General features: G+C 41.0%; 3 protein-coding genes across 3 annotated transcripts in view; 1 reads left to right on the top strand and 2 right to left on the bottom strand.

Moving 5' to 3' along the window:
• The window catches only part of tbcd (tubulin folding cofactor D), a 40,097-nt gene extending 39,193 nt beyond the window's left edge, over positions 1–904 (bottom strand). Inside the window, exon 1 of the mRNA XM_053675196.1 lies at positions 479–904. Within this exon, the coding sequence (XP_053531171.1) occupies positions 479–680 (202 nt within the window). The 5' untranslated portion in view covers positions 681–904. The remainder of the gene's footprint in view (positions 1–478) is intronic.
• Positions 576–16,342, top strand: LOC108256900 (4-galactosyl-N-acetylglucosaminide 3-alpha-L-fucosyltransferase 9). Its single transcript, XM_017454157.3, has 2 exons — positions 576–704; positions 15,100–16,342. The coding sequence occupies exon 2, from the start codon at positions 15,105–15,107 to the stop codon at positions 16,200–16,202; it is 1,098 nt and encodes a 365-aa protein (XP_017309646.1). The 5' UTR covers positions 576–704; positions 15,100–15,104; the 3' UTR covers positions 16,203–16,342.
• fn3krp (fructosamine 3 kinase related protein) lies at positions 2,997–10,530 on the bottom strand. The gene is made up of 6 exons (XM_017454159.2): positions 10,073–10,530; positions 8,642–8,793; positions 7,513–7,604; positions 7,239–7,321; positions 5,522–5,644; positions 2,997–4,092 (listed from the first exon to the last, which is right to left on the bottom strand). The coding sequence occupies exons 1-6, from the start codon at positions 10,211–10,213 to the stop codon at positions 3,754–3,756; spliced, it is 930 nt and encodes a 309-aa protein (XP_017309648.1). The 5' UTR covers positions 10,214–10,530; the 3' UTR covers positions 2,997–3,753.
• Positions 16,343–17,782: the final 1,440 nt, after the last annotated feature.

Genomic DNA, 17,782 nt, shown 5'->3' with positions numbered 1-17,782 from the left:
GACCGAGCGACCATTCCGCACTAAACAAATCAGAAATAATTCCACACACACACACACACACATTCACACATGTCTCAGGGTGAAGTTTCCCTTTAACGCACTAACTCTGTGGGACTACAGAAGTCCGAGTGGGCGTGTCCAATTTGCATACGCATGCCTATTCATAAGCATTTGTATTTTTAATGAGGTTAAAGATGTAGAGATGTTCTTAAGCCATTTTTGTTGTTGTTTTAATGTCAAACCGATCCAGGAGAAGACTCTGGGTTACTGAAACCTGTGTGTGTGTGTGTGTGGGGGGGGAAAGGAGAAAGGGGCATGGCCAGGTATACCTAAACACCTGAACCCATCCTAACTCCTCCCTGCTGATTTCCCGCATCCTGTAATGGTCCCTACACCCTAGGTAGAGCTCACTATGCACAGACATTTCGGATAAGGACAAACTGATTAAGCAGGTGGAGGAGATGGAGGAGGTTCTCACCCACGAATCTCTGGATGGTGGACTCCTGGGCCTTGCAGTTCTCCTGCAGGATCACCAGGCTGGAGATCAGGGCTCGGATCTCGTCGCTCTCTGTAAACCCAGCCAGAAGATTAGCACTGGACAGGACCTCGGATTCTCCGGATTCTCCAGCTCCATCAGCTCCATCATCTCCGTCCACGGTTTCTACACCCGGCAACGCCATTGTGTCTCCAAACTGTCTGTCCAGGTGAGATGCTCTGCGTCACTCTTTAACCTCTAAACTCAGTTCCCTTTCAATGCCCAGGCTTTAAAAACCGGTTCCGGTTCCTCGCTCTGAAATAGAACACAATTTAATCTTTGGCGAATATTTCTAGAATCATCTAGAATCCGCTGCAGCTCTGTTGTCGCGCTGCTAAGTCACGTAGCGCCTGACGTACGGAAACCCGGAACGTTCAGGTCGTCCTTACTAAAACGCGTTTTGTTTTTCAGCTCGTATTTCCGTGCCATTTTTTTCCTCCTCATCATGTAAAATAGTCAGCAACTGACACCTTTTTTGTTTCTTTCTTTTAATTTTTTTTAAATTATATGATAATGATCATTCAGAATACGAGAATAAACTATTAAAAAATAATAATAATTTAGGAATTTAGTGCAACGTTTACACCCCACGTATTTCCAATCCTGGTCCTAATGGTGCATTAGGTAAGATTAGGTCTATAATGCTTAAGTAGGTTGATATTATTATTATTATCATTATTATTATTATTATTATTATTATTATTATTATTATTTCTTCTTCTTTTTGTTTTAATGGCGGTTGGCAAACCAGTTAAAGGTGCATTACCGCCACCTGCTGGACTGGAGTGTGGGCAGTAGATTGGCAGAAAAAATAAAATAAAATTGGGAAGAAAAAAAATACCAAAACAAGTTTGATATCTGAATGATTCCACGTCATTTATACAAAGCTCCATCCGCTTACCTCGAACCGCGTCTATAAAATGACTGACAGGAAGAATATCCAAACACAAACAAGCCTCCTGGGCCGGAAATTGGCATTCCAAAGCGACTTAATACAATTTTGGCAAGGCCACAGCTTTTAATCATGGTCTACATCTCTTCCAGAGAGTTTTCCTCTTCAAGGGCTGCTGATTCGTCGTAATACCTGAGCTTCAGTTCACTTCCTTTTCCAAAACCTTCTTCTCCTCAACCTGTAAAGCAGTCAGACTATAAGTATGCCGTGTAGAAGTACGTCCTAGCTGGCAGGAGTGGAACCCGGCGTGGTCTTCTGCTGTTGTTGCCCGTCCACCAGAAGGTTCAGCGTGTCGAGATGCTTTTCCGCTCACCGCGGTTGTAAAGAGTGGTTATGAGTTCCTGTCAGTCTGACCTCGCTCATGAACGAGGCAATGGAATTTAGTGCAATATGCATACAGCCACTTATGGTATTCATGGTACTGTTTACATGTTCCCAATTCCTGCATCAGGTACATAAATACTGCAGTACAACTTAATTAAAATATTTTAAAGGACCCCTGTAGATTACATGCGTCACATGTGGTAGCTCATCCGTTTAATCATTTGCAATAACCGCCAAGGTAAACTTTTTATTTACAGAGTTACAGGGACATGATGGTATGGTAAGTATAAAGCCCTACATGGCTTAGCTCCGCCCCTCTTCTGATACTGGACTCCTAGCTGTCCCAAAGTTCAGACCTGTCATTGTAGGGGGCAGATGCTTTAGTGTCATGGAACTCTTTTACCTCAACCTCTTTGACTTTGTTCTTCACTTTCCACAGCTTAAAACCTGTGTGCGCGAGCCTGTACAGCGACCTCGGGTAGGAGAATAGTGTTAGTCATTATAATTATTATTATTATTATTATTATTATTATTATTATTGAAGTATTAATGCAGTATATCATGTTATAATCAATACACACTCGGAACAATGCGGATCCTGAGCCTATCCTGGGAACGCTGGGCGTGACGTGGGAACACACCCTGGATGGGACGCTACGCTAAACCATTTCTGCACCATGTATATACATTCACACACACTTTCACACCTAGAGACAGTTTAGCATAGCCAGTCAACCTACCGGCATGTTTGTGGACAGTTGGAGGAAACCTGTGAAACTCCACAGGGACAGTATTCCCAGATTCAGGGGCGCTGAAGCTGTGAGACGGGAACGTCACCCGCTCGACCACCGCACCGCCCTGATATGGTAGTTGTGTGCAAGTAATTGGCTCTGGTCATGTGACTTATTCCATTAAATACACTCACAAAAAAAGACAAAGGAGAGAATATTAAACTCACAACAAAATGTTGATCAGCGGTTTTAATTAAATATAAAATCTCTAATTTCCTCAAGTCTCTGCAACCCTTAACATGGCTAACCGTGACTACTTTTTTTTTTTTTTTTTTTTAAAGAAAGTCATTACATGAGAATAAACTGTTAAAGAATATAATTGTACTTAAGTGCATTTTATATATAAATAAATAAATAAAAAAAACGCAGCACTAATGAAATAAAAACAGAGACGTTATAAATGACACTTTTTATTTGCTCATGTACATTTTATATTGTAAGGTGCGCTTTATTTAAGACTAGAGATTAAGGACGTCCTGTTAAACGGGACCTCGGCACACGCCGTTAACGGTTAGCGTCGTGAATAAAGGACTGAAATGTTGTACGTTACGCCACAGCGATTGGTCAGAAGGTGTTGATTACGTTATCGTTTCTATAGCGACAGCTCGTTCACGGGGATTCGGAGCGCGGACGCTCCACGTAAGCGGGTTTGAGATCTGATTACGGTGAAGCTTTTTGTAAGGAGATGTTTACTGAGGATTTACGGAAGGAGTCTCTGGTGCCGGCGCTTTGTAACGCTGTAACACGGAGGAGTTTACGCCGCTTGCGGTTGCTTGGTAACGCGACGAGCGAGATGAGCGTGGACAGGAACTAACTTGTTTCGTGGATCGTCCACGACGTTGCATGTAACTCTAAATGGATAAAAAGTATCATGCCATTCTGTAATAACTGAATTACTGTAATCGTTGGGAAGATTTGCTGTGGTATAAGAGGAATAAAACACCGTTATAGAAAACGAATCGGCTTGCAGGCGGTAACAGTGACCCCGTTTCGTCACGCCACCTGGATGTCGATTATTTTCCCATAACGGCACGACGCAGAGTGGTTTAATCGTCGACCGCCGATATTAACCCAACCCGCTACAAGTGAGAGAAACTTTGTTCAGGAATCAGAACGGCGTTCGCCACTGGTTCTCGAATTTGAAAAATATTCTACTTCGAAAGCTCCTTCATGATGCGCAGCGACGAGCCCCTGTACCCGGGACCGAAGTGATTCCAGTGGTTCAGGTAGTGGAACAGCTGGTACAGCTGATGTCTCTTGTCGAACCCCGGCGCCTTGGGGATCTTCTCGTGGTAGGCGTTGTAGAAGTGTTTCCCGAAGCCGCCGAACATCCCGGTGATCCCCAGTTCAAACTCGGCGTGTCCGTAAAACGAGGCCGGGTCGAAGATGACGGGGCCGTCTGCGTACTCGGCCGCGTTGCCGCTCCACAGGTCGCCGTGAAGCAGCGCGGGATCCACCTCCACGCCCGCAAACAGCTGCGGGATCTTCAGCTGAAACGGAACACATGAAGCTGATCCTCTGCTGTGGTTTCTCCCACAACGTGCAGTTGGGTAAATTATGTAGCTGAAGGACCTAGTAGCTAGCTACAGGGTTAGAATTATCACCGACTCTCATCGAATTTTCATTTTATTTCCCTTAGAGGTCGACTGATTTTAGATAGCGGTAACCGAGTCGAGTGATTATTAACCGACAGTTTTTTAAAATTGATACTGAATGAAAACATAACACATGCAGTGCAAATATTGCTGAACTTTATTACAAAAATAAACAGTAAGGACTGCACCGTGAAAGTGGACTGTAGTAATGTATAAATATTAGTATATATTAACTATTAATAAATAAATAAATAAAAGATGTACGTTCACCTGCAGAGACGGAGACGAGCGATACCATGCCATACTTTCGTGATAAGTCATGATTGAGATTTAAAAAAAGTCCTAATTCTGTGATCACGTTACATCCAAACCAAAAAATAACTCGAAATGACATCAAGAGACTTAAAAAAAAAACCACTTCAAATAACACAACAAAATTGGTCAGCGATGGCTTTTACTTCGCCTCTAGAGGCCGCTCTCGTACCGTATAATAACGGCTGATGCTTTTCAGTAGCTCCCGCAGCGGGTGCAACTTTTTTGCAGATAACCGGCAGTTCCAGTGATCGGTAATCGATGCCGCAAAACCGATCAATCGGTCAACCTCTAATTTCCCTGCTCTGGTCGTGGCTTGGTTTTTAAAAAAAAAAAAAAAAAAAAAAAACCCCAACTGACCAACCAAGCAGAGAGTTCTGCATTTATTCACCTGGTTTTCCAATTCGTAAACTTTGCAACTAATCAGGAACTTCGTAACTAATAAATTTTACGTGACTGGACCACCACGGAAGTTGAGTCCTTTTTTTTTTTTAAATTGGGGAAAAAACCCCACACATCAAGTAATAAAAACACACACGGCGGACATGACCCGGCTCGGGCTTTTGTTAGCTAGCAGTTTACTCGGCGAGTTCGCTACACTCGGCGTCGGAGGTGATTTGAGGGTATTTCTATTCCTCTGACTGAATGAAACACTGTACACGACTGACGGTGCAGTCCACTCTGAACAAACTCCTTCCTGGACTTGTACAAACTCGACAGATCTAAGTTATAGGAGTATCTCCCGAAGCGAAACTAATTCAGCTCTTCAGGGTTTTAGGCTACGGAGTAATCCATCTCCCAAATGAAGAGCTAAAAAAAGGAGCAGATCATTAAAAACCTCGTGCACGTTCAGTTCAGCTCCGTTCAGACAAATCCAGCAGCCAGTGGCCATAATGTAATTAACCATATTCGGGGATTTTAATTGGCTAAAATGTACTCTGTGCTCACATAAATCATCTCTTACTACTGTTATAAATATCATACACGTTGTTTTTTTTTTTTTTTTCCTTACCTGGAGGCTGGCCCATAATTCCCTGGCCTCTCTGTCTCCGTACGACTGCTCCAGTAATCCCAGCTGGTACTGTAGCCTTTGCTGGACGTAAAAGGACACCCAGTCATCCTGCCAGTCGTTCACCTGCAGAGAAGGAGGACAGACATACCCTGCCATCATTTTTGAGATAAGTCATAATTATGAGATACAAAGTCCTAATTTTGTGATTACGTGCCATAATTTCGAGATACCGTCTTAAGTTAGAACCGTGCAATATGACCTACAAAGTCATAATTTCAAGATACTAAATCGTAATTCTGAGATAGTAAGTCATAATCATGAGAAACAAAGTCGTCATTATGGGATGCCTAGTTAGTTTTGAGATGCTAAGCCATAATTTGGGGATCTTATTTTTAAATAGTCATTATTATGAGAGACCTAGTTATAATCTCAACATAATAAACCATAATTTAAAAGGTACTATCTCATAGTTTTATCTCAAAAATATTACTTGTAATTATGAGATACCAAGTCATAATTGAGATTTATCTCATACTTTTTAGATAACTAGTCATGGTTATGAGAGAGTCCTAATTTTAAGACTGTCTGAGGGTAGAACCATGCATTATGAGACACCAAGTCATAATTATTAGATACTATTTATAATTATGTAATTGCAATTCATAATTTTGAGATACTGTCTTGGGTTAGAACCATGCTCTCGAACAGAACGAAACTGGTAGGCTGGACTGTGCACATGCATGGCTTCCAATAAATACCAACCGTATCTCAAAATGATGACACGTTATCTCATAATAACGACTTAGTATCTCAAAATTACGACTTGGTATCTCTAAATTACGACTTAGTATCTCAAAATTACGACTTAGTATCTCAAAATGATGACTCAGTATCTCAAAATTACGACTTAGTATCTCAAAATGATGACCCGTTATCTCAAAATTACGATTTAGTATCTCAAAATGATGACCCGTTATCTCAAAATTACGACTTAGTATCTCAAAATTACGACTTAGTATCTCAAAATGATGACTCAGTATCTCAAAATTACGACTTAGTATCTCAAAATGATGACCCGTTATCTCAAAATTACGACTTAGTATCTCAAAATTACGACTTAGTATCTCAAAATTACGACCCGTTATCTCAAAATTACGATTTAGTATCTCAAAATGATGACCCGTTATCTCAAAATTACGACTTAGTATCTCAAAATGATGACCCGTTATCTCAAAATTACGACTTAGTATCTCAAAATTACGACTTAGTATCTCAAAATTACGACCCGTTATCTCAAAATTACGATTTAGTATCTCAAAATGATGACCCGTTATCTCAAAATTACGATTTAGTATCTCAAAATGATGACCCGTTATCTCAAAATTACGACTTAGTATCTCAAAATGATGACCCGTTATCTCATAATTATGACTTGGTATCTCAAAATTATGACTTAGTATCTCAAGGTTATGACTTTGTATCTCATTATGACTTGGTATCTCAAAATTATGACTTGGTATCTCAAAATTATGATGTATCTCAAGATTATGACCTGTTGTCTCAAATGTATGACTCGGTGTGTCAGTTGTGACTCATCATCTCACAAGTATGACTTATAATTATGACTTAGTATCTTGAAACTATGACTTGTTTGTCTCATCATTTTGACGTGGTATCCAGGATGTTTTTATTGAGTGGTGGCAGTGGGCTTCCATACCTGAGAGATGTAGCCACAACAGGTGTTGACATGGAACCCGAATTTGTCGATAACCGGAACTTCCGACTGGCCGGTTCCTTTTCCTGAACAGACACACGACAATAATACGGTCATGTCAGGCAAAAGCCATTTCGATGAATTGAGTTTCCTTTCCTGCGTGTGTGTGTGTGTGTGTGTGTGTGTGTGTGTGTGGTGGCCTGAGAACACCCTTCACATGGTCTTCGTAGTTTGTTCATTTTCTACATCTACATCAAACACCAGTGTTGTGTTTTACCAACAGTTTGCTCTTCCTTGTTCCGTTTCTCTTTCTGTCGTTTATTGTGGAGATGCAGGTCCGCTAGCTGCTGCCCCAACTGAGTCGAGTACCTTTAGGAACAGTACAGAGGAAATACTTTTACCTGACACTTTTCATTCAAAGTATATTTTTGTACACCCCCCCCCCCCCCCCCCAATGCAGTACTCTTGATGTAGCTTTCTGAAGTCGATGACTCTTTCCATCGACAGTTCCATTATACAAAGCATTTTAACACAGCGCACACTAGTGACATCTAGCGGTCAAACGATGACGTGCAGCTCCTATAAAGTCAACAATAGTCATCTGGTAACATTAAGCCTTGTATTACTTAATAAACAAAAAGCAATCTCCTTTTTATGATGGGCACAGTTCTAAAAATAAATAAATAAATAAATAAATAAATAAATAAAAAATCAGCTGCTTCCAATCAGTTTGTACTTAAATTTATATTTAAATTTACATTAAAAATGTAGTAAAAGATATCATGTGATCTCACAATATCTCAGAAAAGCATACTGTGACTGTGATTTATTTATCACGATCTCAGCATTATATCGTTATATAATCGCCCAGCCCTAGTGACGGTACTAAATCATTATCGTACAAAGCATCAACTCCGTTCTCCCGTTTTTATTTTAAAACGTGCAGGTTTCTTAGCAAACCTGAATACCGTGGTGCGTATCGTAGAAACGTCTTCCAGTATCGTGACGTGAAATTTTGGTCATACAGTGTGATCAATTGACAGATTAATTTGATATAAAAAGGTCTCAATTTTATACAGAAAGGTGTGTGTGTGTGTGAGAGAGAGAGAGTGTTTTGGTTGGTCAAACCAAACGACAAAAAAAATCCGTCTAGATTTTATATTTAGTACAAAGCTTTATGAAATCGCGGTAACGATTATACGATTTGAAGCTGAGGTTCGTGATTTGCATAAATGTAAACGAACTCCAGAGCTAAATGTAGGATACCGACCACTTCGTTTATTTATTTTTTTTACGTTTAAACGTTAACCTTCTCGATGATGACGATCGAAGCTCTTGTTTACGGCCCGTGCGTCAGGTCGCGACACGGTTATTCTTCTCGTCGGATTCGACTTCCCGCCACTAACCTGTTTAAGGACTTCATGTCTACGTGCTCCATGATGAACACGGCTCCTCCTGCTTCCAGATCCACCACCTTCACCGGTCTCGGCACTCGGATCGTGTCCGTGGACAGGATCGCCTCCAAGCTGGCTTTCTCTCCGTCGAACATGTGTCTGGCCTGCGTGTGGGAACAGGATTCACAACCTAGTGCGTGTGATTTCGGCGACTTCTTTGACGCTTTTATTAACCGTCACGCTGTACGAAATCTCGGCCGAATCCTAGAACCGAACGTGCGATCGCGATCTGTGAAGATCCTCAAACGGCAGACCTGCGGAAAAATGAAGGAAAGCTGCTCTGCTCTGCTAATCGTTCGGCGCCGTTCCGGTGCTCGGGTTTTTAAGCTCTCCAGTTTGAACACGGCTTTCTACTTTAGGTAGCTACGTACGGTTTATAGCCGTTCTAGCGCGAGCGATGACCGAAATTAACCTGTTTTGTGGACGCCGAACGACGTTGGAAGTAACTATAACCGGATAAAGTGTGACGAGTCGTTCTTTTAATATATAAAAAGTTATAATCCGTGGCAGACTGCTATGATGCGCTTCGCTTCAGTGTTTAATCTCACCTGGAGGCTGTAGATTTATACCCAAGAGCTGCTGCTGTAATCATAAAGACCGTCCTGTTGCTCACGCCAGGACTCATTCACAATCCGACCATCCTGTAAACACACTCGGTACTCTTTACTCTTCCAAACGATTTAGAATCTCACAATCCGGTGTGGCCCAGAAGAGGACGGGTTCCCTCTTCAGGCCGTCTCGGGAGTCCGAATCGATCGTGATTTATTACGAACATCCTCCCGCACCGACGCTTTCAGCTGCCGAACTAATATAGTACTTCCGGATTTCTGTAAAGCTCCTTTGTTTCAAGTATCAAGTTAGTGTCATGTGCACAAAATGCTCGTCGGGACGCTCAGGCACGCTACAGCTGTGCCATACAAAATATATCCGCGGGAAGATAACGGGGAAGAGAGATTTTGTACAAATGCAATATATGTATGAACTACGCAGAATATACTAGGGAAGTGGTATCCATACTGTTGCTGCCATCTATATTTTATATACCTTATTATTTTATATATTTAATATATGTATGATATTCACATGTTTTTGCAGAAGACAAAATAGTAACAATTTACACCGATCATCCTGTTCAAAAGTTTATACCCCCCGGCTCTTAATATATCATGTTGCCTTCTTGAGCATCAGTGAATGTTTGCACCTTTTGTAATAGTTGTGTTAGACTATATGTAAACATCTGTTATGTGAAATAGCTTATTCAGTGCAGTACTACAATAATAATAATAATAATAATAATAATAATAATAATAATAATAATAATAATAAGGAGAGGAAGAATGCATTTTTTTATGATTCACCCCTACCCCATCCCATAATACTCACCTGGCTCTTGTGGTTGATCTTGACAAACACTTTACCGGTGTCTGTGCTGTAGCTCTGGCCCTCACTGATGCATCCTCCCCCGGACATACCTACTGCCTTCACCGTGCTGCTGCCCAGCTCCCTCTTTAACAGCTGCTCCATTTATATACCCAGTTTATTCCCTGTTTATTAGAACACCACCGCGTCTTCTACGCAATGTTTACACACACCGCTTACGTGCGCGTTCACGTGCGCCTGTTTCACTTTATAACGAATCCGGTCCAAAAAAACAAACAAACAGACCCCAAAACCCCTCGATGCAGTTAGTTTAAAAGCCGCAGCTCTGTATTATCACCGTTCCTTATACTGATAATGTAAAAATAAATCCCCGTAAATACGCTTAAGTATTTGTAATCTGAATAACGTTCGCGTTTCCGGAAGTGTACCGGGGAGCCGACCAATCGCTAGTGAACGTCGGCGCATGCGCAGTGCGGATCCGGCGATCGTTACATACCGGAAGTGAACGCAATTCCAAAGGCGAAAAGGGTTTTCAAAAGGGCTATATAAGGATTTTTTTATATATATAACAGTTTTTGAAATAGATATTTGATGTTAATTAGTATATCATGTATATTAATAAATAAGTCAAGTATATATTATTTGTGTGGCGTATATAAAAAATATCAGTTTCAGCTCCAGAAATAAAAACAATGACATGCTTGCCCTTTTTCTTCCTTTTTCCTTGAAATCCTGTGTTTTTATTTATTTACTTACTTACTTACTTACTTACTTACTTACTTACTTACTTACTTTAGCTACATATATGCCTTCTGATAATATTACTGAACCCCCTACTAAGATTTTGGATCAAAAACTATCCTGCATTATTATAACAGTCACTTCTGTTTGAGCTCAAAGCATGCCGAAGGACACAACCTGGAGCATGTGAGATGATCCACAGCTCACAATAAAACATATTAACGTAAAACAAGAATAAAATGCAGTAAAACAACCACTGGGCTGATGTGAGCACGTGTCTACTGAGGTCTAGGACCTCCAGCTGTTGACGTTTTCTTTTTCCTCCAGTGTTGTACAAGTGAACAATTTAAGTTTCCAAAAAAAAAAAAAAAAAAATTTAATAATAAAATAAAACCGGCATACATCTGTGTGGTAACTGGTAAATTTGTAAATGGCGTGAAAATGGAGTAGTAGAGCTGCCAAGAGCACTGTGTTCTAACGTTACTGAAATGGTGATCAATGCCAAAACCACTATTGAGACTAAGACTGGTGGTGAGTCGCCTGAACCTGCTCTCTTCACTTGTATAGCAAGCAGCTCTGATCTGTCACTAAAGTCTGCTGAAGAAAGAAATAAGCAAATAAAAAATGTAACAAAAAACAAATTGATACTTTTTAAATGTAAAAAAAATAAATAAATCAAACGGATAAATATGACTTGGACGGTACAACACCACCGAATAGATTTACAAAAACAGTTTTTAGCTATTTTAAAATGATGATTTCAAACAAAACAATGAAAAGACCAAGGTTAATATATTAATAAATATGTTAATCAATATGTATTATAATATTTATTTATTTAATTAAGACTCATGGACGGTGCAACACCACAGCAAAAATGTACACAATGAAATTGACAAAACTCAAACATATACACGGTAATAAAAACAGGAATATAAAATTAGGTAAATAGATTAATACATGTATTAATGGATAAATAAATAAATGAGAAATGACCACGTGCTGCGATTCTGCCCTCGTCACTGATTAACCGTGTTTAATGCGTCGATGTGCGAGAGGCCCGCGGCGTGATCCAACATCACAGCGCCTATAAAGCTGCATATTTCAACTTCCACTTTATTCGTGGGCCCTTTACAGCTTTATAATGACATGGAGATGGCTTAACGATCGCCAAGTTGTCATGTCCCAGAGGCCCGATTATCAGCTCCGGCCTCAGCCACGAAAAACCCCGGTGCCGAGTAGCATTAAAGCCTGTACGATCTGACGTTCTCGCTGTGTTCAACACTCGGTGAACAATCCACAGTACAAACCAAACTGCTCCCGTCGGGAAATGAGCGCTTAATTACAGGATTTGAGATGTCCTTTCATCTTATTTTTACATCTTATCCTGATTATGACTTTGACACGTGTGATTGAGTCGTGTGATTTTTACATTTTTTTTTGGGGGGGGGGGGGGGTGACTTTCTGCAGTGTCATAATCAGCGGAGAAACACAATTATGAGCCGAGTGGTCCCGAGAGTGGCGTAATTAAACACAATGATGGCTTACTCCGCTTCTTTTCCTGTTGTTAGTCGACTGGTCTGTGAAACCCAGCGTCTGAACGTACACCGTGGCCGCAGTCAGGATGTCGACTGGTCAGATAGGTAGAAAGAACAGAGGTAGCAGCTGAAGGTACTTTGCTAGTCATGATATTTTGTGTAAGACTTCAATAGGGAAAAATCTTTTCTTTCTTTTTTTCTTTTCTTTTTTTGGCTTTGTATTGCTTTTTTTTTAATGGAACATTATTACTTTCATATCATTCTGTATGAAGTGCAGATGCGAGCGTAATGTCTGAAGTGTTATGTATTATTATCTTTAATTCAATCCCTGCCACTCCCAAAAGAACACACCCCCCCCCCCCCCCCCCCCGCAGCTAACTTTGTTGTCGTTCACGCTAAAATAACTCTAAATAAAATCCGTACACTGTGGCGGCGTGAATTCCACTGGGACCGATGCCGTGTGAGAGAGAGCTTTCAGAGCCGCGGGTTGCACATCGCTATACGATCCTACTCGGCAAGATTACAGCCCGACTGCTGACCCAGACTCATTTCTGGATGCTACTGAATCCGCAGTCGAGCGTTCGAGGAGAGAACCTCTTGCTCGTTGCGCTATAATGAGGCCATTGTTGAAGCGCCATGAGCTTCCATGCTGCGCGCTCTGAGTTTCGGCTACATCATCCAAACGAGTGTGTTTTCAGTACAAGGACTGCTACGTCCTTATATAGATTTATTACATCGCACGTTTATTTCGCCGACTTGTTTATTTTCTTTTTAAACCGTGCAAGCTAAGAAGATTATTTCTGGGTGTGTTTTGATTCGTATATATCAGCATTTAACTGCAACAGTTTTAGTAATAGTGATGTCCCTTTATGCTTTAACTATAGAAAAAATGACCAGTCGAAAACACCTTGTCTTTTTTTTTTTTTTTTTTTTTTTTTTTTTTTACAAACAAAACAGAAAAAATAGGTGATGTGGGGGATAATGAGGATAACAGAATGACTGGTACAATGACGTTAAAAGAAAAAAAAGGACAAATGTGAGTAATTGTTGGGGTTATTTGCCTAATAAACGGATTTTTTATTGTGGTGGGTGTTGACCTCTTCACATTGGACTAAGTGGAGTATGTCGTATCACCTAAAATGAGTCATTGACAAAGTGTTGAATAAACGGTGCTAATTTTCATCCAGATTAATAATAATAATAATAATAATAATAATAATAATAATAATAATAATAATAAGATTACAGGCCGACTAGTAAACGTTGTAAAAGTCATGAACCTTTTGTATCACGTCGGCTCAATGCTCTGGCTCACAAACGCGCACTTCTACTTGTATACGTATGGAGTATAATCACATTCCTACACCGTACTATACATTCCAGTACGTTTACCGTAGCGACATTACGACAACACTGTGAGGTAATAAATTGTGGGGGAAGGGGTATATTTTTCTACATAAATAAATAAGTAAAAGGGAGTAATTAAAATCTAAATCACACGCCGTAGTCATTTCTGTAAGAACTTCAACGTACAAAGCAGGATTGCAATTTAGAACGAATCATTTCGCAGATTTCCCCCTTAAGAGCAACTCGACTCCCAACTCCAGAAAAATCATTAGGTCCTCCAGCCGAGCCGCAGACGAACGAGAAGCAGCAAGTCTCCAAATCAACAGAACTCTCCTACGAGCTGAAAGTGATGCGAAGGCAATAACGCCAAGACTGATGCGTGTTTAAATGTAAAGGATCATCCGGCATGGCGAATATGGCTGTTCAGGGGGTGCTGCGTTATTGCTCCTCCGAGGACCTCGGAGATGGTTTTGAAAACCGTTATGCAGTAATTGTCAAGAGCGGGACGTATGTGTTACATTAGCTAGTGAAGCGAGGGGAAAAAAACACAACAAAAAAACCCCTCTTTTTAAAGCTTGCATCTCTCCTAGGATAGGTTTCAGCACGCAGTGCGTAAATGATGGCTTTGCCTAAATGAATCCCGTGTTAGATTTTCGACTGAACACGAAACAATGGAGCACATCATGATGTAAAATGGACTTTTTGTTTTCTTTTCTTCTTCTCTTAATGCTCTCATCCTGCACTCCTCAGTTAACTCCTTCCCAATTCCTCCTCCCATTTTCTTTTACGTTTCTTTAAGGCATCATCAGTAAAGGAAATGGTTATTACAGTAATCAGCACGCGTTCCTCGCTATACATTTTACGAGGCATGGGCGGAGTTAAGGGATGGGGATGTGGCCAGTTCGGGAGGTGTGTAGTAAAAAAAAAGTAAATAAATAAAATGACCACCTTCTGACCAAACATTAATGCTGAGGTTCATGGTTTTGTTAATGTTAAGTGATGCTGTAAATAATGTTACTGAAAACCCTGTTAAGAATCTAAACACAGGTTCGAATCCCGGGTTTATACGGTCGAATAGGAAGGAAACGCGACTCTAAAGCTTTGTCCAGAGATTTTCCCAGCTCAAAAAGTGAATCATTATCGTCCCACGGTACCAGGACTGACCTTTTGTAATAAGTAATTGGATGTGAGGATTGGCACAGGTGTAGAAGTTGAAGAGTAACTACAGTTACTGACAAACTGCTGAGTCTTTACATCTTCAGATTAACAAGACACATGATCTTCATCACTGCCTCTTTCCTGTGAAATCTTTTCGGACAAGCTTCCATCCGAAGGTCTGAGAAGAGCACATTATTACGGATTTGGGATTTCAACAAATGACCGCTTGTTTGTTCGCGTTTGCAGGAACGATGCCGACCAAATCCGGGTGTAACTTGTGGCGTTCTGCTGTGTGGTTCGCGGCCTTCCTGGCGTCCGCCTCCCTCGTCGGTTTGCTCTACTACACCCCTTCCTTTCGATGTCTGACCCAAGAACTTGAAGAACCCATCGTGAACCCTGCACACCGCCCTGTCGTGGTGCTCATCTGGCTCTGGCCCTTTAACAAGACCTTTGACCTCGACGTCTGCGGCTCCCACTTCGACGTTCACAGCTGTGTCTTAACAGCCGACCGGTATTACATCGATAAAGCCGACGGCATCCTGATCCACCACCGGGACATCGCTTGGGATGCGTCGAATCTCCCGCAGTTCCTTCGGCCGCCCCACCAGAAGTGGATCTGGATGAATTCCGAGTCGCCGTCCAACACGGCCTGGATCCCCGGCCTCGACAACCTGTTCAACGTCTCGCTGAGCTACCGCAAAGACGCCGACGTCAGCGTGCCTTACGGCTCTCTGGTTCCGGTCGACCGCAGGTTTGACGACTTTCTTGACGTGGTACCTTCTGAAAAGGACAAGCTAGTCTGCTGGATCGTTAGCAACTACAAGCCAGAGCACAGGAGGATGCAGTACTACGAGCAGCTGCGCAAGTACGTCCGGATTCACGTCTACGGCGACTTCTTCGAGAAGCGCGTTTCCGAGGAGGAGTACAAAGACATCATCTCGAGCTGCAAGTTCTACCTGTCCTTCGAGAACTCCGTGCACAAGGACTACATCACGGAGAAACTGTTCAACGCTCTGGATCTGGGCGCCGTCCCCGTCGTCTTCGGCCCGTCCAGGCAGAACTACGAGCGGTTTGTCCCCGGCGACGCCTTCATCCACGTGGACGACTTCCCTTCCATGAGGGCTCTGGCTAAGCACCTCTTCCTTTTGCACCGAAACGAAGCCTTGTATCTCGGGTACTTCAGGTGGAGGAGACGTTTCCGAGTAAAGACGTCTTCCTTCCCGGTGGAAAACGTGTGCCAGGCTTGCGAGTACATCCGATGGAACAGGCAGTACCAGGTGCTTACGAATCTGTATCGGTGGTACTGGGGTACGAACGAAGGACTTGACCTGCCACCGTCCATCTACTAACCTGAACACGCCTTTTCAGTGCCTTGAGACTTTATTTTCTTCTTTTTTGTTCTTCCTCTAATCCCTGCCTCGGTCAGATTATTCAGGTACTTCATCAATTTGAATTTCATCCGGCGTGTGTATGTTTTATGATTGAATGCCCACCCCCCCCCCCCCCCCCCATCATCACCGATCCTGAAAGGTTATTTATTTATTTATTTATTTATTTATTGCAAAACAACACTCCAGTCGTTTATGCATCTGCCATCTTAAAGACTGTGAAGTTAATCCATAACGAGCGTTGAAGAAAAGGAGCTCAATTCTGACCGAGATTGTTTTCTAGCTTCCACGATCATAAGTTTATAAAAAATAAATAAATAAATAAATAAATAAATAAATAAAAGGACCCGAATTAAATAATTAAATGCAAATATGACCATGCGATCACAATGCTGTGTCATGTTTCTTTGAGTATCATTTCTTATTCGGATCATTAGCGAGCTGGATGAGGAGCGACGCTGACTGCTAGGATCTTCTCGTTTCGCCACCGCACAGACGTGCAGGGAATTTTTATTTATCCTCCTGTGTTAATTCCCCCCCGGGGGGAAGGAAAATCTAGTAACTCATAAAATCTATTATTCTAGTTGAAAGATATTTGCGTCTCGCTCCGTGTGACGTGTGTATCCGTTGGGGTCGAGTTGTATCCCTCGGTTTAGTCAACACGGAATGACATTTTAAAGTCGGATGTTTTCAAGCGGACACAACTGAAAGTTTTTTAAAATTTATTGTTATTGTTTTTTTTTTTTCTTTTTTCTTTTTCATTTTAAAAAGAAAAGGGAAGATGAACTCGGTGAGCTTCAGCCAGTCGACAGCTCAAAGTTGTGTGTTGGAGAGATCTCAAAAGTGTGTTTGTTTGTTTTTGTTCGTTTAAAACTTGTAGGCTGGTCACATCCGTCGCATTTTTTAATAAGACGGCAATCTTCACTCTGGGAAAAATCAACTTTTTAAGAAATAAAGGAAAATTGCGGCTGTTGTGATATCATCACGTTTAAAAAAAAAAAAAAAAAAAAAAAAAAAAAAAAAAAAAATCATTATAAACGGATTAAATGGCACTTATTTAATAATAAAGTTTTGTATGGAATCTTTAAAATGGCAAAATGTTCTACTTTTTAAAAAATATTTTGTACTTTTTCGGTATTAAATGATCGTTTTTAAGTAAGGCTGGGCGGTTATATCGCTATAATATCCATATCATGGTAAACGATTACATGATACATTTTTTTTCTGAGATATCGTTGGTATGGTGATGTTTTTTTTTTTTTTTTTCTTACATTTAAAAAATTATTATTATTATTATTATTACAAATGAAACGGTACTGAATGTATACCGTTGGTTTGATGTAATTTGCTTTGAACTTTTTAAAACTTTTAACTTCAAAGCTTAATCATTTTGTCTTTGTAGACATTAAGGAAAAGTATCGTCAAACTCGTTTTTGTTGTTGTTTATTTGACTACTGTTTTTGCAGACGGTTTGTTAGCGAAATTATATATCGTGATACGCGTCGTGTATCGTGGTAATTTTCCATAAGTATCGTGATATG

The sequence above is a fragment of the Ictalurus punctatus genome, chromosome 24 (assembly GCF_001660625.3).
Source record: "Ictalurus punctatus breed USDA103 chromosome 24, Coco_2.0, whole genome shotgun sequence".
Lineage (NCBI taxonomy): Eukaryota > Metazoa > Chordata > Actinopteri > Siluriformes > Ictaluridae > Ictalurus > Ictalurus punctatus.
This window is presented reverse-complemented; position numbering and strand designations above follow the sequence as displayed.

What these genes read in the sequence shown, in the direction of transcription:
- LOC108256900 (XM_017454157.3), top strand. Translation starts at nt 15,105, where the DNA reads ATGCCGACCAAATCCGGGTGTAACTTGTGGCGTTCTGCTGTGTGGTTC.
- fn3krp (XM_017454159.2), bottom strand. Translation starts at nt 10,213, where the DNA reads ATGGAGCAGCTGTTAAAGAGGGAGCTGGGCAGCAGCACGGTGAAGGCA. An exon ending in CAAGGAAGAGCAAACTGTTG is followed by an intron (nt 7,322 to 7,512) that starts GTAAAACACAAC and finishes GTGTCTGTTCAG; the next exon opens with GAAAAGGAACCGGCCAGTCG. An exon ending in AATTATGGGCCAGCCTCCAG is followed by an intron (nt 4,093 to 5,521) that starts GTAAGGAAAAAA and finishes GTTCCGTTTCAG; the next exon opens with CTGAAGATCCCGCAGCTGTT.